Genomic DNA, 25,702 nt, shown 5'->3' with positions numbered 1-25,702 from the left:
GAGAACATATGTTTCCATGGGACCATCAACTGCCAAATAGTGTCCCTTGGATCTCCCTTCTCTGATTTTGATCTTGCCTTGTGAGGGCCTTATAGAAGACCCAAGGACTGAACAGGACTTTGTTAGAACCTGTCGTCCCTGCAGCTTATTTATGAGGGGATGGGATTCCTGTGTATTACTAGCAACAACTCTTTCCTCAAGAAACAAGGAGCCAGTTTAAAAAATAGAACCCTGGGGTCTCTCCAGGCAGCACATTTCTAATACCAAGCTGTCGAGCTGACTAGGCTTTTCCGAATCTTCTTACTACATGCTGCACAGAGCATTTGATTTTAGAGAACTCCACAAAGCAATATTTAAGACTGCTAGTTGGATGCCAACTTCAGTGGAAGCCAATTTTCTATCTTGCTAAACAGAAATTAGGTACTGAATTAGAATCCTTGAGGAGAAGAGGAGAGTAGGAATTTAGAATAGTTAGTAGTAGTGATTTGTACAATACTGCTATGTACTTACATTTTTACAGCCCTTCAAAACAAGGAAGACCACAAGTCAAACTTCCATTAAAAATGAGAGCAGCTAAACTCAACAATCCCTTTTCAAATCGAAGCAGCCAGCGTCAGGCCTGTGGAAGATACGCTTCTCGGAGTCAGCAGAATACACCTAAGCAAACTGAATCTTCGTCAAAAGTTACTGGAAGGGGGATAAGAAAGATAAAGTCAGCCCCTCCATCAGTAACAAAACCTTCTTTAAGACTGAACAGCCGTACCACTCGTCAGAGTCAAGGCTCATTACGAGCAGATGTATTTGTGGAATTACTCAGTCCTCGAAGACGACGCAGAGGAAAGAAGACTGCAGATAGTACATCAGACAACAGTCCTTCTCTTGGCTTCAGAATTGTTGCCACCACAGACTCATGTGAACGGCTTAGAAGATCTCCTCCAGTTTCTACACAGAAGTTTCCTCTTCAGGATAGTGAATCTAAGAGAAGAGGCAGGAAACGACAATCCACAGGTTAGAAAAGCTTTGCTAAGAAAAAGTTAAAGCAACTCCTTAGATGGTGGAGAGGGGGAAAGTTAGAGTTTTGAGGTACCTATTGACAAGACGTTATATGGAAAAATTCTTACAATCTACAAGACAGTTCCATTGAAAATTAACCTGTTGCCACTGCAAATTCCTGTCACTAATCCTTAAGTACTTTGAATTAACCTGTCAAACTGAGTGATCAGATCCATGGCACAAGTGTTAATTTAGTGCAGGGGTTAGCAACCTTTCAGAAGCGGTGTGCCGAGTCTTCACTTATTCAGTCTAATTTATGGTTTTGCGTGCCGGTAATACATTTTAATGTTTTTTAGAAGGTCTCTCTCTATAAGTCTATAATATTTTATATAACTAAACTAGTGTTTTTTATTGTAAAATAAACAAGGTTTTCAAAATGTTTAAGAAGCTGCATTTAAAATGAAATTAAAATGTTGATCTTACGCTGCCAGCCCGCTGCTGGTCGGGGGCTCTGTTCACCTAGGTTGGCAGAGGGCTGAGCGAGGCCTGCAGCCGGGACCCCGGCTGGCAAGGTCCGTCAGCCAGAACCCAAGACCAGCAGCAGAATGTGCGGGGCCGGGACCCAGAGGGCTGGGGGCAGAGGGCTGGAGTCAGGCCTGGGTATGTGGGGGGGCATAGGTGTCAGGGCTGGGGGCTGGGTATAGGTGGGGGTGCCGGTGTCAGGGTTAAAGTTGTGGGGGGAGAGGGGATGAAGGAGTCAAGCAGAGGGCTGGGTTTGTATGAGGGAGGTACAGGGCTCAGGGCAGGGGCCTAGGGAGTGTGCGGGGCTCAGGGCAGAGGGCGTGGTGTGTGTGGGGGGGAGAGTCAGGGCTCAGGGGAGAGGGCTGGGTGACTGCCCCCCTAAGAACTCCCAATCCCACTGCTCTTTGTCCCCTGACTACCCCGTCCTGGGACCCCTGCCCCCAACTGCCCCCCCAGGACCCAACCCCCATCTAAGCCTCCCTGTTCTTTGTCCTCGGACTGGACCCTATCCCCTATCTGTCCCCTGACTGCCCCGACCCTTATCCACACCCCCATCCCCAGCCAGACCCCTGGGACTCCCATGCCTATCTAACTGCTCCCCACCCCGACAGGACCTCCAGAACTCCTGACCAATCCAACCCCCCGACCCCCTGCCTGCGCCAACCCCTCTCCACTCCTGCCTCCTGACAGGACCCCCAGAACTCCCAACTTATACAACGCCCCCCCTCAGCTCCTTGTCCCCTGACCACCCTCTCCAGAGACCCCCGCACCCTAACTGCCCCCCCAGGACCCTATTTGCTCCCGGTCCCCTGACTGCCCTGACCCCTATCCATCCTCTGCCCCTTCACAAACCCCAGGACTCTCATGCCCTATCCAACCCTCCCCCCCCTCCCTTACTGCCCCTTCCAGAGACCCCCGGGACCCCACCTCCCCATTCAACCCACCCTGCTCCCTGTCCCCTGACTGCCCCCACCCCTTATCCAACCCCCGCAGCCCTGGGCCCTTTACCCTGAGGCTCCACGCAGAGCCAGACACGCTGCCCCACCGGAGAGCACAGCCCCAGTCCTCAGAGCGCTGCGCACAGCAGCGGCACAGCTCCAGTTGAGCAGTGAGCGTGTCTGCCTCCCCGCGGAGCCAAACGCTGACCCGCGGGAGCGCACAGCCCCAACCCCTAGAGTGCTGCACTTGGCAGCAGGGCTCCTGGGGAGAGAAGAAGGCGGGGGAGGGGCCAGCAGCTTGCTGTGCTCGGCCGGTGCTCCGGCCCCTGAGTGCAGACCCTGCGGCTTGCCGTGCCGGGAGAGTGGGGCCATTTGCCCACTCCGTGCGCACGGCTATGCTTCTGCTCCCGCAGGGAGGGCAGAGGAGAGCGGGCGAGGCTGGGCAGGATTTTTAATGGCATGCTGGAGTCCGGGCAGGCTCCAGCATGCCATTAAAAATTGGCTCGCGTGCTGTCTTTGGCACGCGTGCCGTAGGTTGCCGACCCCTGATTTAGTGTTTTCACTTAATGTGAGGGGCTTTCTAGTTAGTGAACTGTAAATCTGGAAGTGATGATAGACTGACCATGAGTGTACTCCATATGTAACTGCTAAAAGGCAAATACTAAATCTTCAGTAAAGCAAATCCTAATAATAACTATCAAGTAAACCATGAAAACACAGAAATAATGGGACAATGAAGTTAGGAATATAGGTAACAAATAAAAAAGAGATTCCGCCTAGAAAAATGTACACTGATAATGTTTGGAGAGACAATCCAAAACACTCAATGAGACAAATTTTTGGAAAGCCACAATGCCATGAAAGACTTAGTATGTGATAGAAGACTGCAAATTAGCAAGAGTGGCAGTAAAAAATGCACCATTTCAGACCTTCACCATTAGGTGTCTCTGCTCATCCTGTAGCTAAGAATTGCTAATACTCTGCTAGTCCTTCCTGATCAGAAAGCAGAGTAACTGTTCTCTGAATTAGTTGTATTTGTAGGATGGAAAAATGGTAGCTCAGACAGTAAGAGAGGCCTCTGGTATAACCCTATAGTAGATAAAGGCTTATATAGAGCATCTATGTATGAATTGCTGTTTGGGCGGGGGGAAGGGGGTTAAATTGTGTTTTTGGTTATACATACACTTTTAAAAGGTATATTTTTATACAGAGCTTGCTAGATTCCGCCTCTTTTATCCTAATGTGCCTGGACATAATCTTCATTAGGTCACTACTGACTTTGTACTGTATTCCAGCAAGGCTGTAGCACAGTTCAGATATGTGACCTTGATATACAGATGGGACTAAACCAAACTGTGACTTGTGTTTGGGAGCTACTGTAATGAAACTGGGTCTCCCAGAATGAGGTGGGATAAACCTCATGACTGGAACATTAGTATAGAGCAGAGGTTCTCAAACTGGGGGCAGAATGTATTCTTTGGGTATGTGAGAAGCTTTGGGGGAGGGATTTACTGTACACATTTTACCCACAGCAATGAATAACTAGCAAAGCTGATTCCTCCAGACATATCGGGTCCTCAGGAGGCGTTGTGCATTTGATTCTAGATCACTGATCCTCAAACTTTTCAGGATCATGCCCTCCCTTATCCCTGTCTATGCCCTCCTCTCCCGCCAGGGCCAGGAATGGAGCCGTGGTCCAGAGCCACTACTGGGCCGCAGTCATGGCCCAAGGCTGGGAGCGGAGTCTGGTGCATGACCGCAGCTGGGGGCAGAGCTGAGCTGGGTGGTACTCCCGCCCCTCGCCATCCCTCATGGTGGCTGGCCCAGGCCCTGCCACACCACCCCCCCAACCCCGAACTTTCCCTCATGTCTCCCTAGGGGGGTGTGCCCCATGGTTTGGGGACCAACTGTGCTCTAGATGGTGGTTCATTTTGATGGATTTCTGTTAATCTTCCATAGCATTATACTAAGTCGTTGCCATCTGTACATTAATCCATTTAATTGTAAGCATCAATCACAATCAGTTTTGCTTTTGCTCTTATTACAATGGATTGTTGGCTATGTTTGAAGCAATGCTTTGCTGTTTTTAATATTTAGTAAGAGCTGCATGTTGTGGGGGGTTTTTTGTATACATATGTGTGTGGCGCAGGGGCATAAACTACTAGAGACACAAAGAAGGGGAGCACATTTAAATAAGTTTGAGAACCACTGATCTAGACAACATCATACTAAATCTACTCCTGACAAGAAGCCCAAACATCTGACTTGTGAAAACCTTTCTTCCCAACATCTACTAGCCTTCATTTCAGAACAGCAAATAATCAGGTGCTGTTGACTAAGTATGACTGTCTCATTTGGAATTCACAGACTCGCAGCAGAACAGAGCTTATTTCCAGGCTCTGACTGAAGAGGGTAAGTTGGTGGCCAGAACTGCACTTCTGAATCAGCAGTTGGTGCAGCAGACAGGCCATTGTGATGCACCATAAGTAAGGCTACAAGTCTGTTATGGATTCCATGATTTTTTTTTTTTATGACCTCTGCAACTTCAGCCCTGCACAGCAGGGTGAGCCCTGGGTGGCAGGGCGTGGGCTTCTGTGAATTATTGTTTGACTGTGAGCTGTCAATGACTTTTTACTAAAAATAATCCAGACAAAAACTTAACCTAAACCATGAGTCATGATTGCATTCTTTGGGGTTTTTCATGGAGGTTCAAAACATAGTGAAGGATTTACCTTTTTGATAATGTCCATTTTTTTCAAAGACAGATGAATCCTTACATACTTCCTTTTGGAGGCAAGAGTCCTTTAAAGTATCTCAGGCAGCCTTACAAACCTAGACTGGGATTTCAATGGTTTTATCACCAGTGATCTTGTCTCTTACAAGGAGGGCACAAAGAGTAGAGGAGTCTTGTTTCCCAGCACCTCCCATGCCTACAGCACCATCTCGCTCCAATCCCCCACTGAAAAGATATTTTTGATGGGAGCTCAATAGATGTAAACTATTTGATGCCACCACTGCCCTACCCTCACATACTTTTCATTGGTCATTTCACACCTTGTTTCCACAACTGAACTGCCATAACAGTCAAGTGGATATTAAATATCTTCCATTACAGCTATATAGAGTTCATGTCCCTACCTCCAAAATCCCCATCTCTATTCCTCTTTAGGGACCATTCTTATGAGGGGATTCTCAGGCAAGAAGAGTGGAATCCCTCCTCCAACAAGAAGCAATAGAGCTTCAGCACCAATGGATAGGTTTTTACACTGTCGTTCCTAAAAAATGGGGGGTTGGAGACTTGTCCTTAATTTCCGTTATCTCAACTGCTTTATTCGGAAGCTGAGATTTCAGGATATCTAGATTGTTTCTGAGGGTCTCTGCTTTCTTCTGATGCACTTCCCTGTAAAAGTCCAAACAGTCCAGAGATGCAGGATCCTTCATTGAATCCTTACTTACAGCTTCACACAAAAAACAAGCTGGTAGTGTTACTACCCACGCAGGCTTTTCCTTTGCCGGAAAGTGAGGAATCCATTTTGGGCCTTTGACCTTCAGTCATCACACACGCACAGACCACTTATTTTGAAATGAGCACTTTTAATTTACTTTCTACAAGGCTTCTTTCTCATTTGATAGGTTACTTAGTTGCAGGGATATACACAATGTAAATGTTTGTTCCTACATTATAATGGGACACAAGTGAAAACAATGCAAGTAATGTCTCACTTGTTTTCATTAACTGTAAACACCAAATACACTCTCATATATTTATCACTTTGATCTATACTAATATACAAGTGAATTGGCCTGGGACTCTGGCATGAGCTGGCACCTGGTCTGAATCTGTCACAATCCCATTTGTCACACTCTACCTACATAGCCTTCAGGTGTGGCCCCAGACAATTATTCACCAACCAACCACAGTATGAATACCATGCTAACAATTCTTTCCAAATTAACATCTTTCCTGATATGGTGGAAGGTTCCTTATCACGCATGTGTGGGCATCCCCTTCCTACCATCCTTTCCAGACAAGATGATCATTTATAGACACTTATCTTTGGCTGGAGAGCCCATTTGCACAACCATATGGTGCAGGGCAATTGGACCTCTCAAGAGACTGGGACGCACATCAACCTTCTGGAATGCCAGGCAGCCTGAGAAGCTTACAACATTTTTCTCCAACTCCTCCAGTCCCACTATGTTCTGATAATGTCAGACAACATGGCAACTGTCTTTTACATCAACAAGCCGGGGGTGGGAGGCTCAAGATCAATCCCCCTGTGTGTAGAAGCAGTCACCCTGTGGAACTGGTGTACCAGGAATTGAATCACCCTGTTGACAGCCTCAGAATGGGTTGGCGGACACTCTCTGCAGGCATTTTGCTATCAATCGTGAGTGGGAATTGCATGATTCAGCCATAAATAGCATCTTCACTCAGTAGGAGACCAGCAACTGGGATCTGTTCGCTTCCCAAACAAACAAGAAATCCAACATATACTTGGAGCTCTAGGACTATGCTCTCAGGGTGGTGATCTTTTTCTCGCCTGGTTAGATCATCTGAGCTATGCCTTTCCTCCTTTGCTGCTCCTACCTCAGTTCTTGCAGAAAATTAATCAGGACAGAGCACAAGTCATCCTCATTGCCCCTAACTGACCCAGACAATTTTGGTTCCCAAATCTCGGACTGTTACCTTGTTCTCCGATCACCATCTAGTCCTTTTGTGATCTCTTGGCTCAGGAGGACAGGATCAAGCATCTCAACCGTTACGTGTTTTATCTTATGGCTTGGTTTTTGGCATATTAGTGCTCTGGAGATGTATAAATGATCCTTATTAACAGTAGAAAGGACTCCACTAGAAAATGCTGTTCAACCAAGTGGAAGCATTTTTCCATCTGGGCACAGAAGAAACATATCTCTTGAGTCAGCAGATAGTCCAAAATGAGGGGAATAGCTGGGCTTTCCCTCAGTTCTATACAAGTCTACCTGGCAGCAATAAGTGCATGCTATCTACCCTCTGGTGGCTAATCAGTTTTCACTCTCTGACTACCAAATTCTTAAAGGGCCTAATTAGAAGTTTCCCACCACTAAGGAAACCTACTCCTCGTTAGGACTAAAATCTTGTACTTTCAGTACTCATTAAGCCTCCCTTAGAACTATTAGCTTCTGTGTCTCACTTATCAATGGAAGTTGCATTCCTTATGGCTATCACCTCAGCCAGAAGCATGGGTGAGCTAGGAATTCTAATGGCAGATCTGCCATACACTATATTTCTCTTTATTATTTATTTCTTTATTTCTCTTTATTTCTCTTTATTACTCTAAAATTCACCCCCAAAGTAGTTTTGGCATTTCACATGAAACAATCAATAGACTTACCTGTGTCCCCTCTCTCCCTGAAACAGCGTGTGTCTGGAGAGAAGACTTCATTCCCCAACTTCTACCTGCGAAGGACAAAACCAATTAGAAAATCACCTAGATTGTTTGTTTGTTTGTGTTTCTCGCTACAGCAGAATGAGTCCGAGGTTAAGTGGCCATATAGGTTGTATTGGATGTGGCCTACATACGCAAGAGAGACACAAAAGAGAGTGTAGGTCCTCTGCATAGTGGTCAAACAGAGCTAATAATGGACAACACCAAGAACACCAAGGTGTTTAAATGCCTGTTTTGTGTCAATCTTTTTTAAAAAAAAAATAGTTGTTACTTGATACTTAACACAATTAATATTAACAACAAGGGAGAAGGAACACAAGCCAGAACAGGGAAGGAGCAGGCTACATAATAATTATTCAAGTCATCAGGGCCTGATGAAATTTACCCTAGGTTACTTAATGAACTAGTTGGAACCATTTGCAGTTTCTTTGAGAACTCGTGGAGGAGAGCTGAGGTCCCAGAGGACTAGAAAAGGGCAAAGACAGTATTTATCTTTTTAAAAGGGTGAACACAGAGGGGAATTATAGACTAATCAGCCTAATTTTGATACCTGGAAAGATACTGGAATAAATTATTAAACAATCAAATTGCAAGCATCTAGAGGATAATAGGTGATCAGAAAGAGCCAACATGGATTTGTGAAGAACAAATCATGTCAAACCCCATTTCCTTATTTGACGGGGTTACTGGCTTCCTGGATAGGGGACTCAGGGTTAAGCAGTAGGTAGACTTATATTGATTTTAGTAAAGATTTTGACAGTCCCTACATGTAATTCTCATAAACTAACTAGAGAAATGTGGTCCAGATGAAATTACTTTAAGGGAGGTGCACAGCTGATTGAAAGTTTTACATAAAGAGTAGCTCTCAATGGTTCACTGTCAAACTGGGAAGATGTATCTAGTGGAGTCCCACGGGGGTCAGTTCTGGGTCCTGTACTAGTCAATATTTTCACTAATGAGTTGGAAAAAGGAATGGAAAGTGTGCTTATAAAATTTGTAGATGACACCAAACTGGGAGGGATTTCAACCGCTTTGGAGGACAGAGTTAGAATTCAAAGTGACCTTGACAAATTGGAGAACTGGTGTGAAATCAACAAGATGAAATTAAATAAAGACAAGTATTTCACTTAGGAAAGAAAAACCAATGTACAACTACAAAATGTTCACTTAGGAAAGAAAAACCAATGTACAACTACAAAATGGAGTGTATTTATAGGAGTGTCATACATAAGATACGGGATGTTATTGTTCCACTCTACTCAGCATTGGTGAGGCCTCAGCTGTACAAGCTTTAGGAAAGATGTGGACAAATTGGGAGAGCCCAGAGGAGAGCAACAAAAAATGATGAAGGATTTAGAAAACCTGACCTATGAGAGAAGATTTTTAAAAGTTGGGTATGTTTAGTCTTGAGAAAAGACTTAAGGGGAACATCAATCTTTAAATATGTTAAGAGCTGTTACAAAGAGGAGGGTGCACAGTTGTTCTCAGTGTCCACTGAAGGTAGGACAAGTAAAGGGCTTAATCTGCAGCAAGGGAGATTTAGGTTAGATATTAAGAAATCCTTTCTAACTATGATAGTTAAGTTCTGGAATTGGGTTCCCTGGGAGGTTGTAGACTCCCCATCATTGGAGGTTTTTAAGAACAGGTGAGACAAACAACTGTTAGGGACTGTGCAGATGTAATTGGTCCTATCTCCGCATGGGGGATGGACTAAATGATCTCACAAGTTCCCCTCCAGCCTTCCATTTCTGTGATTAAACATTGTTTACAGAATCTTCATTATCAAACTTCTATATGATATTTAGCTGTAAATTGCCACACAAATTGACTCCCAAAGTGAGTGAGTTGTGTGAGAGAGAGAGAGAACCCAAATGCTTCGGTCTTTTATTGCCCTTATGAGCCACACATCCAAAGAAGTGAAGCAGAGCCTCATCTGCTTTCTTTATACTCTGGAAGAAGAAATTAAGTAGTAAAATCCACAGAGTTCCTGCCCCATTTGCCAAACTTAGCTTCTCAAATCCACTCCTGCTTGCTATGAATAAAGTCCACAGGATGGGATAGCCGGGCAAAATAAAGCTTAGCAGAAGTACTACTAGTACACGTGCATTTAAAACAGGGTGGGGGTGGGGATGAGAGAAATTTTCTACCCTTTGCTGAACAAACCAGACTGCGAGAGAGCCCTACCTGATCTTGTACCTTCCCATCCCCTACATCCCATTAGCTCTTGTTGGTCAGTTACACATCCAGTGTTTTCATGTTTTATTAAATACTTAATATTAGTGTGCCATTTTCTTACTTTTTGTCAGTAGTTTTGTGATCTATTTTTCAGATTCGTCTCCTCACACCTCATTGAACAGGAGGAGTTCGGGTCGCCAGGGTGGAGTCCATGAACTGTCAGCTTTTGAACAACTTGTTGTGGAACTGGTACGACATGACGACAGTTGGCCGTTCATGAAACTGGTTTCCAAAGTCCAGGTATGCATTTCCCTGAAAGTCCCATTGGCTGGTACAGAAGAATGGTTAGGCTATACTAGCATCACAGAATGCCTGTTCTCCTCAATCACATTGCAGGTGCTCCTCGTGCCTGGGGGTTGCTCTGGTATTACCAGATTTGGAATTTCTTTTCATTTCTGACCAACTTTTTATACAAAAATTTGAGACTTGAAACTGACAAGAGCAGGAATTATTAGGCAGCTGGAAGGAGTGATTTTAAGATTAAAGGGGGGAAAATCTCTATCTCAAGAGAAGTGGGTTGGCGCGGACGTTATAACCATCTACACACATGAATGAAGGGTATAAACATCAAAGAGAGGAGTTACTTAGATCAGGAACATGTGGGGAGGGCAATATCTTGGAGTAATGAGATTAAAATAAGAAAATCTCTGGCTGAATTTGAGAAAAGCTTCTGGATGGGGAGCTGTATTAATCGTGACCTTCAGAAGAAAGTGATAGACGCTCTATTGCAGATACATTCAAACTAGACTAAGCAAAGCACTGGAAAAAAAGTCCCTTCTATTATTTGAAAAACAAAAATCTACAGCCAATTACACTTTTAATTGTCTGTGTAGTGCCAGAACAGATGAATGTAATTACTTGCTGCCTGTCAGTGTGCTGACCTGGATGCACTTAATCATCCATTCCTTGGCATTTATAAAGAGTGATCATTTTACCCACCTGGCCTTCTTCACTGCTAATTCCTCCTGCAAATTCGCTAGCAAGTTGCACCCCAAGATGTAGGTTCAGAAGAGAGCCCATAGCCAAATTATATCTGGCTTAAAATGTATATGTATGTTTCTGGGTTTTCTTGTCAGACAAGCAATTTTGGGATCCAAATTGTTCCATAAACAAGACACCCTTTAAAAATGTCTTCTAGTCTGATTTGGGGGGTGGGGACCTTGGAATGTGTGCTTGCACAGAATTCAAGGTTTGTGAGCCAAATGATCAGTGTCTGGGTTCAGTAATCCTCCTCCCCTTTGCTTTAATCCTGTATGCATCTCTTATTTTGACTAACTCTTGAGTGATTGACTGAGCGGCTGCTCTCTCATTGTCTGACATCTGCATACAGTCTATCCTATATATGCCACATAGAAATCTGCAGTGTCTCCTACCCTTCAAACAAAGTATGTGAGGACTAATAGAGTGAAAATAGCCATCCCTCAGCAACAAGGGGCTTGTAATATAAAAATAAGTACTACAACAAAATGAAAAGAGGTTTGGAGATACCTTAGAACTATAGAAATGTAGGGCTGGAAGGGACCTCAGGAGTATTAAGTAAACCATCCCTGACTAGTGTTTGTCCAAGAATCAGTGGGGTCTTGTGGGTTTGTTGGGAGTCAGGAGTGGGCCTGCAGTGTGTCTGCCTAACCTCAGGAGGAGCAGAGGGTCTCATGGAGTCTGCAGCCTCTTCCCACAGTTGCTACCTTAGTTATCAGGCAGCAAGATGCCTAGACGTGAAACCTGGTATTCCAGTGAGGCTGCGTTTAAAGCCATGGCTGGCTTCACTCCAAGGCCTTAGGCACCATAATATGATAGCACCAGTTGGGAGCAACTGCCTGGAAAGATCTGCTATTCGACATGACCCATGAGCCCTGGAGGTTTTTCGCCTTCCTCTGCAGCGTGGGGCACGGGTCACTTGCTGGAGGATTCTCTGCACCTTGAGGTCGTCAAACCAGGATTTGAGGACTTCAGTAACTCAGACATAGGTTAGGGTTTGTTACAGGAGTGGGTGGGTGAGATTCTGTGGCCTGCATTGTGCAGGAGGTCAGAGTAGGTGATCATAATGGTCCCTTCTGACCTTAAAGTCTATGCATCTATAAGCTGTTTTTACAACTCTCCAATGATGGGGATTCTACAATCCCCCTTGGAAGCCTATTCCAGTATAGTATAGCATTGTATAATACATAATATTATGTAATATAAATTATTTTTGCATCTTAGCAAGTTTGAACAGCTCCAACACAAGTGTAAAGCTTATAATTAAACCACTCTTTTTTTCTTAAAAATTCCTCCATCAGATATTTATGCTTGGGGTTCTTTGCCCAATTCCTTTAACTTCTCTGAATGCATTATTGATTTGTTTTATATTTTGTAGTCTCTTGCTTGAACAACTTTAAAATTATATCAAGAAATTAATAGTTGAATTTCAGTAAATGCTGGTTGTCAATAAAGGGCCCGTTAAGAGTCTTTCCGCTGTAACAGTAGAAAGTCCAAGTAAATTTGGGGCTTTCTGTGTATATCTTAACACCTAATTATTATGAATGGAATTTAAGTTTATGTATATTTTTACATAATAAAATGAATAGTAAATAAAATAAAGTGAATATTTTTTTTTAGGTACCAGACTACTACGATATTATCAAAAAACCTATTGCCTTAAATATAATCCGTGAAAAAGTGAATAAATGTGAATACAAATTAGCATGTAAGTACTATTTACTGAAGTAATGAATCCTGTGTTCTGTTCTTTATAATTAGAGGTCTTAGAGCCTTAAAGAAGCAGAGCTGGAATGGGAGGATTTGAAAACTTGTATTTCTTCAAAAAAACATACTTAAAAATGTATGAACTGCTTTTTTCAGTGTAGTGATTGTGTTAGTAGTTGTACTACTAACGCAGGTGAAACGTAACTAAAGTGAATGGTCATGGAGTTTCAATTACCTTCTCAAGCCTTAGAGATGGTACCCGTTAAATAGGGTTGTGGCACATTGATGGGATACATACCAGAAAACTTCCATTTCCATTGCTTGAAGACAGAGGATTCTGACTGTAGGGTTGTTAATCTGACGCTATACATATGCACTAAATTCACCCCATTTATTGGTGAAGATCTTTGTTAGCAGCTGTCTTTGTGAAGGGCATCATCCTACTGAATTCTGTAGTGCCATAACAGTATGCTTTACTCGTACTATTATCTATGGTGACCTGGCAAATGCACTAAACTCATTTCTTTAATTTTTATTTACTAGCTGAATTCATTGAAGACATTGAATTGATGTTTTCGAACTGCTTTGAGTATAACCCTCGTAATACAAGCGAAGCAAAAGCTGGAATTAGACTTCAGGCTTTTTTCCACATTCAGGCTCAAAAGCTTGGACTCCCTGTTGCATCTGGTAATGTGGACCATGCTGCTCCAGCTGCAAAGAAGTCACGAATTTAACCTCTTCCTTCCAAAGGATTTTTTTTGAGGGAACCTTTATATTCATGAAAATGAAACATTAAATCATGCAGTCGTCATATCTGTATAAAGCAATAACACCAGTTTAACCACCTTGAAGTGTGGCCTGCACTATATTCTCAATTTAATATTAAGCACTCAGGAGAATGTAGGAAAGATTACCTTTGCTACAGTTTTATTCAGTGTCTAATAACTTTGATAGATGTATTGGATACAGTACTGGTTTACAGAGGTTTTGTACATTTTTAAGACATTCATGTGTCCAAATATCTTCCAGAAATATTTTTTCTGCACCATATGACCTTGTTTTATCCTCTAGATTTTCTAGGAGCTGTGGTATTATGAGGACTTTATCAACTCAGACAAAATCTTCTACTGTAGCACAGTTGAAGAAACTGTGTAAATGTCTGAAACTCTGAGCACACCTTTTCAACACTACACATGAATGAGTACAATTGCATATCCTTTCAAGTACTGTACCAGTGCTGGCTGGAGGTATTCAGTCCGAGTTTATTAAGTAGATATTTATTTAGCATTCAAAGTAATTTGTGAATTTGTTTTGTATTTATAAAATTTGTATGTGGGGGGGATAAGAGTTCAACAACTTTTTTTTTAATTTTTCTCCTGTGTTTTGTTTATTCCTCTATCTTCCTGATGATCAGTTGATAAAATAATACCCTCTCCTCTTGCTGGCAGTTCTTTAAGCTACAAGTAACTTGCAGGACTGTATTACAAGTTTCTATGTACAACTTTCTAAGTGTACAAATAAAATGATACATTTTTCAAAGTATTCTGAGCTTCTGAAGTTACTGTAGTCTGCCATCCTTATGCAGTCCATGGTCCAGTGATTTCAGGTGGGAAGCTGCTTGTGTGAGAACAGCAAGATTTGGCTCTGATGAAAGTATCAGAGGGGTAGCCGTGTTAGTCTGGATCTGTAAAAGCAGCAAAGAATCCTGTGGCACCTTATAGACTAACGGACGTTTTGGAGCAAGAGCTTTCGTGGGTGAATACCCACTTCATCGGACGCATGTAGTGGAAATTTCCACTACATAAGCAAGCAAGCTAGAGATAACGAGGTTAGTTCAATCAGGGAGGATGAGGCCCTGTTCTAGCAGTTGAGGTGTGAAAACCAAGGGAGGAGAAACTGGTTTTGTAGTTGGCAAGCCATTCACAGTCTTTGTTTAATCCTGAGTTTAATCTTTGATTAATTTTGATTTTACTCTCAGGATTAAACAAAGACTGTGAATGGCTTGCCAACTACAAAACCAGTTTCTCCTCCCTTGGTTTTCACACCTCAACTGCTAGAACAGGGCCTCATCCTCCCTGATTGAACTAACCTTGTTATCTCTAGCTTGCTTGCTTTTATATACCTGCCCCTGGAAATTTCCACTGCATGCATCCGACGAAGTGGGTATTCACCCACAAAAGCTCATGCTCCAAAACGTCTGTTAGTCTATAAGGTGCCACAGGATTCTTTGCTGCTCTGATGAAAATATACCTTAAAATAGCATAACAATCTTAAATTATTCTTAAATATTTCTAGCAGTCTTGAACATAAGCAAATCCCAGTGTCTTATCCCATCTCTTTTGTATACTATTCTACACCAAGTTGTTGATGCAAATGCCTTGAGAATATAGGTAGAACTGTGTGATACCCTATTGATCAGCTTTTTATTCTCTTAAATAATGTAAAACTTTGTCATGTTTAGTTACCCAAAATCTTTAAAACAGTCCTGAAATCCTTTTGCTTATTCTCTAATAGTTTCATTTTTTCCTAAGTTTGGAAATAAATATATACTTTTAAAATTGAACTGGGTTGGTGACTTTAAACACTGGCATAAACCAGGAAGGAGTTTTTAAAGCACTATTTCTTAAGCTAGGGATACACCACGTGAGCCAGGAATGGCATGAGACAGAGAAGAGCAGTGGGTAGATCTGGAATCATGCAGTTTTTCCCTATACCACCTATGCACACTGCAAACATGCATCTGTGGCTCCAGATAAAGCAGAGTGGATGGTTCTTTGGAAGCGGCACATCTTCCCTCCCTGTTGTGGTGGTGGCCCTTAATGTAGCTAGCGGTGGAAGAATCCTTCACATAGCTGCAGACTCAGACAGCAATTTGCCATCCCAAGTTAGTTTTTCTGCTATTGTGGTGCTTGGCCCCCACAGACCCTGCTTTCCAAGGAAGTTCTGTGTACACACACCAAGGGCAAACATGTTGCCTATGGCATGGCTCCATGCAGGCAGCCACCTCAAAGAATGTGGACATGCACAATCAATTTAATTACTAATGTTGTAGTCTAGACATGCCCTCAGTCCTCATCTTATTTTTCATTTCAAAGATATCAGCATCAACAGACTATATCTTCATCTAAGTCTCAACATAAAAAGAAATTATTCCAATCAAGACTTAAATCAAAGCAATATTCCTCTTCATCTTTGCTGACTACAAGACTTCAGATTTGATTAAAGGACTAATTAGTGAGGATATGTCCCTTCCTTTATTTAGAGATAGGCTAGCTCATTTCATTGACAACTGGAGACTTCTTACATTGGACAAATGGGTACTAGATATTCTAGAAAAAGGCTGTGTAATACAAGTAGAAAATTGTACCCCCTTTCAATTCTCTCTACCTTTCCCTTTTCAGGGAACTTTCTGAATTTCTGATAGAATACCATTGTGAGAAACTGCTTCTCAGAGGCACTGTCAGGGAGATACTGATCTGTGGAATTAAGGGTTTTATTGAAGATACTTCCTGGTACGGAAGAAAAAATGGGAGTTTCTATCCAATTTTAGATTTAAGAAAATTGAACAGGTTCAGCCAGAAGTTCCACTTCTGATTGCTAACCCTAGCTTCCATAATTCTCTTGCTTTCAGTTAAGGATTATTTCACAACTCTTGATTTCAAGGATGCATATTTCTATCCGCCCAAATCACCAAAAGCACCTTTGTTTTGTAGCTGGACAAAGTCCTTTTCAGAACAAAGTCCTACAACATTTGGGCTTTCTAAAATGCCAATAGTCTTTATAAAGTTCCTTTCTATAGTGGCAGTGCATATAACAAGGTATCTTTGTTAATCATATTTGGGCGATGGCTTCTAAAATCTTCACGTGAGGATCTCCTACCTCATATCATGTTTATAACCTCCCTTCTTATGGACTTGGGACTGTTTCTGAACAGTCATATCTCTGCCCAAACTCCAGAGAATTCATTTAATCAGCTCTGTACTGGACTCAGGAGCAAGAAGAACTTTCCTTCTTGAAGATTTTGAAAACAGAGTGATCTGTTTTGCAGATCTGATTCTGTTGATCCCAGTGAGTGATTTTTTTTTTTTTAATCTGAGGGGGGTCTCATGACAGCAACTGTTTATCTACTCAATTTGTATGCCTCACAATGATGTCAATGCAGCTTTGAATGTCTCAAGTTTACAAACCCACTCTGCATATCTTCAGATGTTTTTCACCATGCCTCAAAACATTCTACATTTGACAGGTATATCAAAGGTTCTTAGAGATGTCTTGTTCAATCTCCCTTCACCATCTGTCATGATAACCTCTGATGCATCCAGCAAAAGATGGGGACCTCATCTGGGTCATTTTATCCAGAGACCACTAGGTGTCTCAACAAAAGAAGTGCTTATAAATGTTTTGGAATTAAGAGCCATTTGTTTGGCTTTTTGATCTTTTTGTTTTCTCATATAAAGTGGAAGGGTGTTCAGGTAGTAAAGGACAATACAACTGCTATGCATTATGTCAACAAGCAAGGAGGCACGTATTCTTCCCTATTATATGCAGAGGCAGTCAATTTATGGGATTGGTACATTCTTTATAACGTATATCCAGTAGTCCTGCATTTAGCAATGTGTTAGCAGATCATCTCTGTAGGGGCAGTTGTCAGATGAATGAGTGTTCCCTGAAGGATCAAGTGGGACAAGTTTTCTCCAGATGAGATTGGCCTATTGTAGACCAGTTCGCAACAAGGTTCAACAAAAAGCACTGTCTTTTGATCAAGAGCAGGAAGGACAATCAGTCCATCTCAGATGCTTTCCTGTTGTATTTGAAACAGGGCCTTCTGTATGCTTCCCCTCCCACCTTTCAGTTTATTTGGAAAGTGATGAAGATACCTCAAGACAAGGGAAGAATAACCCTGATAGTCTCAGCTTGACCAAGATAGCAGTGGTACATGGCCTATAGGATGGAGACTACAAGTGTGTCTCAAGACTTGTTGCAGCAGCAGCAGCAGCAGGGCAGGATCCCTCATCTGGACTCTCAATCTCTCCATCTGATGGCCTGGGCTACTGGAATTCGTCTACTCTTGGACAATCCCGTTCTTCATTGGTTCCAAATGTATTGCTCAATTCTAGAAAACAGTGTACAAACAAGTATTTGAGTTGGACTAGGTTTATTTTTCGGATACTAGGAAAATCTGATTCACCAATTACAGTTTCTATTCCCTAGTGGGTCTTTCAGCCTATCATACTTTGATTGATGATAGATTGTATTGTGCACAATACAGGGTTTATCAAGGGGTTGTCTAACATATATATATATATATATATATATACACACACACACACACCTTTGGTCTTAACTAGGCTTAAAAGACCCTTTTGAACCCTTGGCAGTGTCCTTTATTTTGCTTACCTATTAAAACTGTGTTGTTTATTACTATAACATCAGCCAGGCACACACACAGTCCTGCCAGTGTTCATAGTTACCAGTCTGTTGTAGCTCAAGTCAATCTAATGGCCAGTTAGATTCAGCACGAGTGTGGAGCTAGGCTCTTCTCGGTCGCAATCCGATGCTCCTGGAGTGTGATAAGACCAACACAAAGTCCCATGGCCAAGCACCCTGGTTCTTACAGGTTTTTTTCCTTTGTTGAAGTCTGTGGATTTTGCTGTGTCGGTTTGTGATCGATTACTTCTTAATTGGTGTAAACATTCCAATACACCTCCGAGAGGGTCGTCCTGTCCTTCGTTCTGATTTAATCAATTGTCCTCAGGTGTGCCAGCCTTTACTTCAGGGTCGTCAATCTGCCCTTCATTATGGATGTGTGTTGATGATTCTTTGATGTCCTTTAAGTCTCCTTACTTCTTCCTTGACTCTGGCTATAACAAAGGCCTTTACACCTTACCTTTTCCTGATGTGTACATCCTCATTCACACAAACAGATTGATAATACAAACAGTAGTATTTTATATCGAGCAAAAAAGGCATTGCAAATTAAACCTTGCTAAGTTTTACAATCAATAACCAAGACCAGGTCTTCAATGTTCCTCTAATCTACTTAACATAGACACAGTAGAGAATCCTGTCTCTTACTTGCTAAACCTTAAGACAAATTTGTAATACATATAGGAAACCACAGGAGACATAACGCATCCTAAAACAAAATGTGACCATAATCAGTCAGAAGGATTGTTCTGGTCTGTCATTCCTTTCTGCTATTCAAAAAGGGGCAGCTAGCAGGATGAAATCAAATCATACATTAATTCTCATAGTACGTTATAAAATCCAGCTCCTACAGAGGGAATAGAATGGAAATGGATATTATTTGACATAAAAACCACCTCTAGCATCCATTTTTCTGTGTTGATAAATTCCCAAGCAGCTAGAAAGTGGGATAGGTGGTCCCCAGAAGGCCAGGGTGGATGGCAGATTGGCACAGCAGATCTGGAGGAGAGAGTTGTTTGATAACTCGACCAGTATGTCAGAATAGTAATTTAGAAGAAGGCACAGGTAGGGAAGTCACTGTAGAGGATGGTCTCTTCTGAGGTTTGAACCTTCCTCTAGGTGGTTCCATAAGTCTGGAATAGGTAGGATACAAGTGGTACTTGAATGGTCAGGAGCACAGTGTTGTCTGCGATTTACTAAAACGCCTCTTTGTTCCAGGCACATAAATCCCAAGTGACCTCTATGTTCCCCTTGAGGGAGTGGAGTGAGGTATCATATTGTTGCTGAACATCTTAGGCCCTTCAAAAGGAAGGTCTTCCACCATGTGTTGTATCTTCCTAAGGAGGCAAGAAGACTGGAGCCAGGATGCTCATCACATAACAGCAGTGGCTACAGATTATGAAGCTGTGTCAGCAGCATCAAGGGCAACCTGCAAGGAAGCTTTGGTGATGAGCTGGCCTTTGGAAATGAGAATTTAATACTGCTCCCTCTGGCAGGTGGTCAATAAAATGAGTAAACATAGAATAGTCTTTGAAGTCCTATTTTGCCATCAGAACTTGATAGTTCACTACCTAAAACTGCAGAGCAGCGGACGAGTAACTCTTCCTGCTGAGGAGAGCTAGGCATTTGTCTTCCTTGTTGGAGGAAGTGGATTTTGAACAAATTTGACTATTTCTCTCATTGACTGCATCCACTACAAGGGAGTTGGGAGTGAAGTAAGAAGTAGTACTCCAGTTCTTTGGCCAGTATGCACTTTTTTTTGCTTGCCAATTTGCAGGTAGGCCTGAGTGTGGCAGGGATCTACCATAGATTATGGGCAGGCAACAAAAGAGCCTCACGGGGTGAGGGGTGTCTTTTTTATTCTACGGGTGGTGGTGGTGGCATACAAAACTTCCACAAGAGAGTGCTGAGACTCTTGTACCTCCTCCACGGAGATTTGAAGAGACTCCACATGTCACTTCATTGGGTCCTGAAAGGTCCTAAAATCATCTTCACAAGAAGGTGATGGTGGCATCACTGCCTCATCACGGGAGGAAGAGGACTTGTATGAATGAGGTGTCTCCTCCTCCATCAGTAGCCACTGCTCCTCCTGTACTGGGGAGACCAGTGGTACTGGTGGCTACTCTTGAGGTGCTGGTGGCTGATGTGGCACAGGTAGGTATTCCAAATATGGCCTTTTCCAGACAGGTACCCTATAGCATTGGTCCCCATAAAAGGCCCAGTGGTTTCAATAGGCCCATTGTGATGGAAGGTAAGGGAAGGAATCTATGTTCAGAGAGGTGGGGGCATCTTCTGGGCTTTCGTGAGCCCTCCTCAGGGTCCACTTCACGGGTGTAGGGCGTTAAGGCAGAGAGGTAGAGCACAGAAATTTCAATCTGCCAGCAAGCAGAGCCGAGAGGCACTATTCCTGGTGTTGAGTTTCCTAGGTTCATAATGGTTATTTTTTTGGATAATTACAACATCCCTGTTTAATATTTTATACCTAGGGTTTCTGATTTAACTGATAAACACCAATAAAACACACCCGATTTTATAAAAAAAAAAAATCTGTGTTTTATCCAATAAACACCAGAAATGATTACTTGTATCTATAGGCTTGTCTACATGGAGAATAATGCAGACTACGGGGGTTTAATTTATAAAGTGCACTAATGTGGTGCATTAATTGGTCCATGTAGACCCTGCTGGTGCCCACGAAAAGGTTCCCTTGTGCATTTTAACAAAGTATTGTTTGAAACGGTAGTATGTTAAAGCACTCTAGGGAACTTTACAAAGAGATTACTCATTACAGTATATATGAAGAGAAAGCTCTGAAAAACTCATTTTTTTGGACAATTACATAAAACTCAAAATTGCTAAAATAAACCACAAGTCCTCCAAAATGAAGTACACCCAAAACCAGAAGCTTATTTATACCCTACATTTCTCATACTCTCCACTGTAACTACATTTTACCATAGTTTTTGTCACAAAATAACAAAAATCTCACTCTTTTGGGATTTCAAACATAAATTGCTTGATGACTGAAGGAGAGGGTATCTACCACTGACTTCAGTGAGGTTTTCCACAAAGCATCATAGATGGCAATGTTGTTCAGCACTGCAGGGCATTACTGATCTGTATATAGGTAATACACAATGAAACCAACATACTAGTTTTATAGACTTGCTAGAATTCTATTAATTTGAAGATACTCTCTCTATGCAGCTCAGTTTTAACATCTTATTCACACTTCCCATATGCAGTTTGAGTAATTTTACTAGTATGGGCTTAATTTTGAAAATCTGAACATTTTTATTGTTTTTCCATGCACAACACCTTAAGTTCTCTTTATTTTTTTTATTTTGAGAGGCTGTGATGCAGTGAAACCTTATTATCAGCTAAAAAAGGGTAAAAGCCTGTTAGTCTCATCTACTACGCCTGTGCTGTACTTAACTAGTTGTTTCTTAGCCAGAGGGAGTGGACTAAGAGGCATCAAGTGATAACTTAATGGATACCTGAGTCTCCTAAAAGGCTGAAAGCATTCAGTCTGTGGGGAGGAACCACAGAGAACAGGATGATTTTGGGAAGGGGCTGGTGCAGGGGTCTGCAGGAGAACGAACACCTAAGGATGACTCAGTCTGAGCAGCTAGTGCTCAATACCGGAGCTCGGGAAAGAAGACTTCAGAGCAGCCCAGAAAGGGAAATGAAGACAGAGGCCAGATACAGGGCTGATTAAACTAATGTCTAAAGTGTCTCAACTGTTACCTCCAAAGGGATCTAAACAGGACATGTCTCAGGTTGGAGGTCTGAACTGTGCACAAAGGCAGATGGCTGATAGGGCAAGAACTCCTCCAATGTGATGCTCTGATGATAGGGAGTGCTACAGCAGAGAGTGCAACCACTTACAGAGGCCAATTATATTTTGACGTGGTTCCTATGAATCATACAGGTGCAATATCAGAATGTGATATGGGATGCTGAACTCATTTCAGATTTGAGCCTCAATTTTGACTTTAATGGGACTCTGTGTGGGCACCATGTTCCACCCACGTAGCTCTGATTGCAGGAATAGGGCTTTGTATTTCTCCTTCATGGACAATCCTCTATAGTTCCCCACTATAGGAGTCACATGATGGGCTTTGCAGTCCTGGAATCATTTTACAGCAATATAACCATATGGGGACATGTTCACACTGATCTATGGGTTCAGTGATCTAACAACAGTGATAAAAGGTTCCATATTCTAACCATCCTTGAGTTCTCTCATTTCACCAGTGGAAGTGATCTCAGACCCATCTATTTATCTTCAGTTGTGCATTTAGGGAAGTTACCTTAAATTCCTATCGTTAATTATTTTTAGATAGTATTTGTTTACATAATTTTAAATTGGAGTGCTTACTAAGGGTAAGATCCAGTGGTGTTGGATTCACAGAACTGTCGTCAAGCAACATGCTTTATGTAAAAACAAAATTTCCCTCACAAACCAGCACAATACCTGGTAATGCATTTCAAACAGACTTGGCCTGTGCAGCCTTTGTTCTCAGTGCTAGAGGTGAGTGGGGAAAAGCACCTCAAGGTATTTGTACAAAAAAAATGTCTGCTTCGCCTTCTGTATATAAGGTCTCGGAGTTATCGGATTCAAAACCTTCAGAACCATCTCTGAATAAGAAGGGAAAGCTTCAGTTTCAATAACACTTGGAGAGCACTATGAATCCTCAGGACCACTATCCACTTCTCTCTAATAAAAAAGGAACTTACTTAAAAGTATCAGTACATTGAAGGCAGAGGTCTCTAAAGTATGCACTAAATCTAGCACATAGAGTTGATTTTTCTCATTGTATAGAAGACCCACTGGATCTGGCCTTGTCCCAGCGCAACCCATAACCCCTGATTGTGCACACAGTCTTTTGGTTGCCAGGTGCACTCATTTGCTCATCAGCGTGGGATCCCAGTCTATCTGTACTACAAGGGAGTGAGGTTTGTATCAGGAGCTCTCTTTGGTTCTGCTTGGTAGCTTTATCCACCAACTGGAAGGCTTGAGGGTTGGGGAACATTTACTGGAATTGGCTACGCTTATCAAGACAGGATTCTCTGGCTCCAACTCAGGCATCTGGATTCAAAGGTCCAAGAGAAATTATTCAGAACTACGACTCCTCTAAGGATCTGTCAAATCTATCTAGAGTTTTTTCAGCACCACTAGAATGTCAGATCCAAAGGTATCTATCCTCTTCAGACATGGCCTTACAGATCCAAGACCGAGGTCCTTCATAGGGATAGATCTTCCCACTCCTAGGCTCATGGAGTTGGTTTCCTAATCTCTTAGACAGTGGTCAATCCTTTCATTATTAACATTATTATTTATATTACAGCAGAGTCCAACTGAGATCAGAGCCTCCAGTTGTCAGGCACTGTAAAAAACATAGGAAGAGACACTCCCCTTCCCAATGAGAACACAATCTAAATAGATAATATAATAAGAGTATGAGAGGAAATGGAGACACAGAGATATGAAATTATTTGTCCAAGGTCATCCAGCAGGGCAGTGGCAGAATCAGGAACAGAACTTCAGAGTCCCAACCTATTGCCCTCCAGTATGCTATAATTAGAGCCCTACCAAATTCCCGACCATGAAAAACGTGTCACAGACCGTGAATTCTGGTGTCCCCCTGTGAAATTTGGTATTTTGTATGGTTTTACCCTATACTATACAGATTTCATGGAGGAGACCAGAGTTTCTCAAATTGGGGGTCCTAACCCAAAAGGCAGTTGCGGGGGGTGGGGGGCGGTGGTATTGCCAACCTTACTTCTGCACTGCCTTCGGGGCTGGGTGGCTGGAGAGCGGCGGCTGTTAGCCAGGCGCCCAGCTCTGAAGGCAGCGCAGTGTAGAAGTAAGGGTAGCAATGCCATACTATGACACACTTACTTCTGTACTGCTGCCTTCAGAGCTGGGTGGCTAGAGAGTGGCAGCTGCTGACTGAGGGCCATGCTCTGCAGTAAGCAGCACAAAAGTAAGGGTGGCAATATCCCATCATGCCATCCTTACTTCTGTGCTGGAGCTGGCAGTGGTTCTGCCTTCAGAGCTGGGCTCCCGACCAACAGCTGCCACTCTCCAGCTGCCCAGCTCTGAAGGCAGCACCGCCACCAGCAGCAGCAGTGCAGAAGTAAGGGTAGCAGTACTGCAACCTCCCCTACAATAACCTTGTTATACTCCCACAACTCCTTTTCAGGACCCCTACAATTATAACACTGTGAAATTTCAGATTTAAATAGCTGATATCATGAAATTTACTATTATTAAAATTCTCGGGCCATGAAATTGACCAAAATCGGCCGTGAATTTGGTAAGGTCCTAACTATAATACACTGCCTTTTTCCTCTGGATTTTTCCAGTCTTGGAAACAGGGATTCCAAACTATGGCCCTTATGGCCAATTCTACCCTGGTGGCCCTTGAGTCATACAGCCTCAGGATGCACCTTTTCAGGAGGTCATCTTTCAAAAACGTAAGAGGGTAACAAAGCCGAATCAATATGTTCTCTAGATACTAAGAATTCTAAAAATCTTCCACAGGTTTTCCTGTATCTACCCAAAGTATAGACTTAGCTGGAAGAGTGATCACTACTGAATTACAACCACCACTTCCTTGCAGCATCATGCCTTTTCCTTGGAGGTATCCCTGCCAATTACTAACCACACCTAACCCTGCTTAAGCTTGTGCAATCTCACAAGATGGTTCAGCTGCCAAAAGTAATCAGTTTTGTGCTGTGAATGGGTAGCTGTTGTTTTTATTTTGAAACCATAAACCTGACACTGAGTTGGCAAAGCAATATTGTAGGTACTCCACTACTTCTACCATAGCCCATTAACTATTATAGCTGCAACTGGAAAACCTGTACACTTCCTTAACAGGGATTTAAACCTATTGATCCACATTAATCATTATCTATAAGCTACTCCTGTGCAGTGCCTCAACATTACCAAACTGTTCCATTACAGTTCCCTTGCATGGAACTCAAACCCTGCACAGTGGAACTTCCACTGTTTTTAGTGCCTTCTAGATCAGCATTTGAGCCCTTAGACTCAAAATGAAATGACAATTGTATTGATAAGCTCAACCCTACATTAGTTCACACTCAGAACAATATTTTCACAACCACAGGGGATCATGTGTGACAATGGTAAAGCATATACTCCTGTACTTTACCCAAATTCCAAAGAGAGACTGTTTTAATCTGTTTATAAAGATCATGAGCTGTGGAGGATAGGTTAGGAACGAATTTGCTCTAAAATTTTATCATCACAGGGAACCATTACTTCTGATACATTTTTAGGTGGTGACACTTGAACTCTGACTTTTCCTGCATCTACCTTCACCCCCTCTATCAGTCATACACGATAATTACTCCTGGGGGAATTGTGTGTCACTGCGCATGTGCAGAATTTATGGCCCCTGCAGATTTCTTGCTTAACTTGCATTAAAATGACTTCTGACG

General features: G+C 42.5%; 1 protein-coding gene across 5 annotated transcripts in view; it reads left to right on the top strand.

The window, feature by feature from the left end:
* BAZ1A (bromodomain adjacent to zinc finger domain 1A) overlaps positions 1–14,344 on the top strand; it is a 107,129-nt gene extending 92,785 nt beyond the window's left edge. For 4 of the 5 annotated variants that reach the window (XM_050953846.1, XM_050953845.1, XM_050953844.1 and 1 more), the window contains 4 exons: positions 521–1,008; positions 10,212–10,357; positions 12,716–12,803; positions 13,346–14,344. In XM_050953846.1, coding sequence (XP_050809803.1) covers positions 521–1,008; positions 10,212–10,357; positions 12,716–12,803; positions 13,346–13,536 — 913 coding nt within the window. In that variant the 3' untranslated portion in view covers positions 13,537–14,344. Of the gene's footprint in view, positions 1–520; positions 1,009–4,820; positions 4,988–10,211; positions 10,358–12,715; positions 12,804–13,345 lie in introns of those variants that run through there. The other variant, XM_050953849.1, reaches the window with a different exon arrangement.
* Positions 14,345–25,702: the final 11,358 nt, after the last annotated feature.

Source organism: Gopherus flavomarginatus, chromosome 5, assembly GCF_025201925.1.
Source record: "Gopherus flavomarginatus isolate rGopFla2 chromosome 5, rGopFla2.mat.asm, whole genome shotgun sequence".
Lineage (NCBI taxonomy): Eukaryota > Metazoa > Chordata > Testudines > Testudinidae > Gopherus > Gopherus flavomarginatus.
The sequence above is the reverse complement of the archived record's forward strand: the minus strand, read 5'-3'. Positions and strand labels throughout refer to the sequence as shown.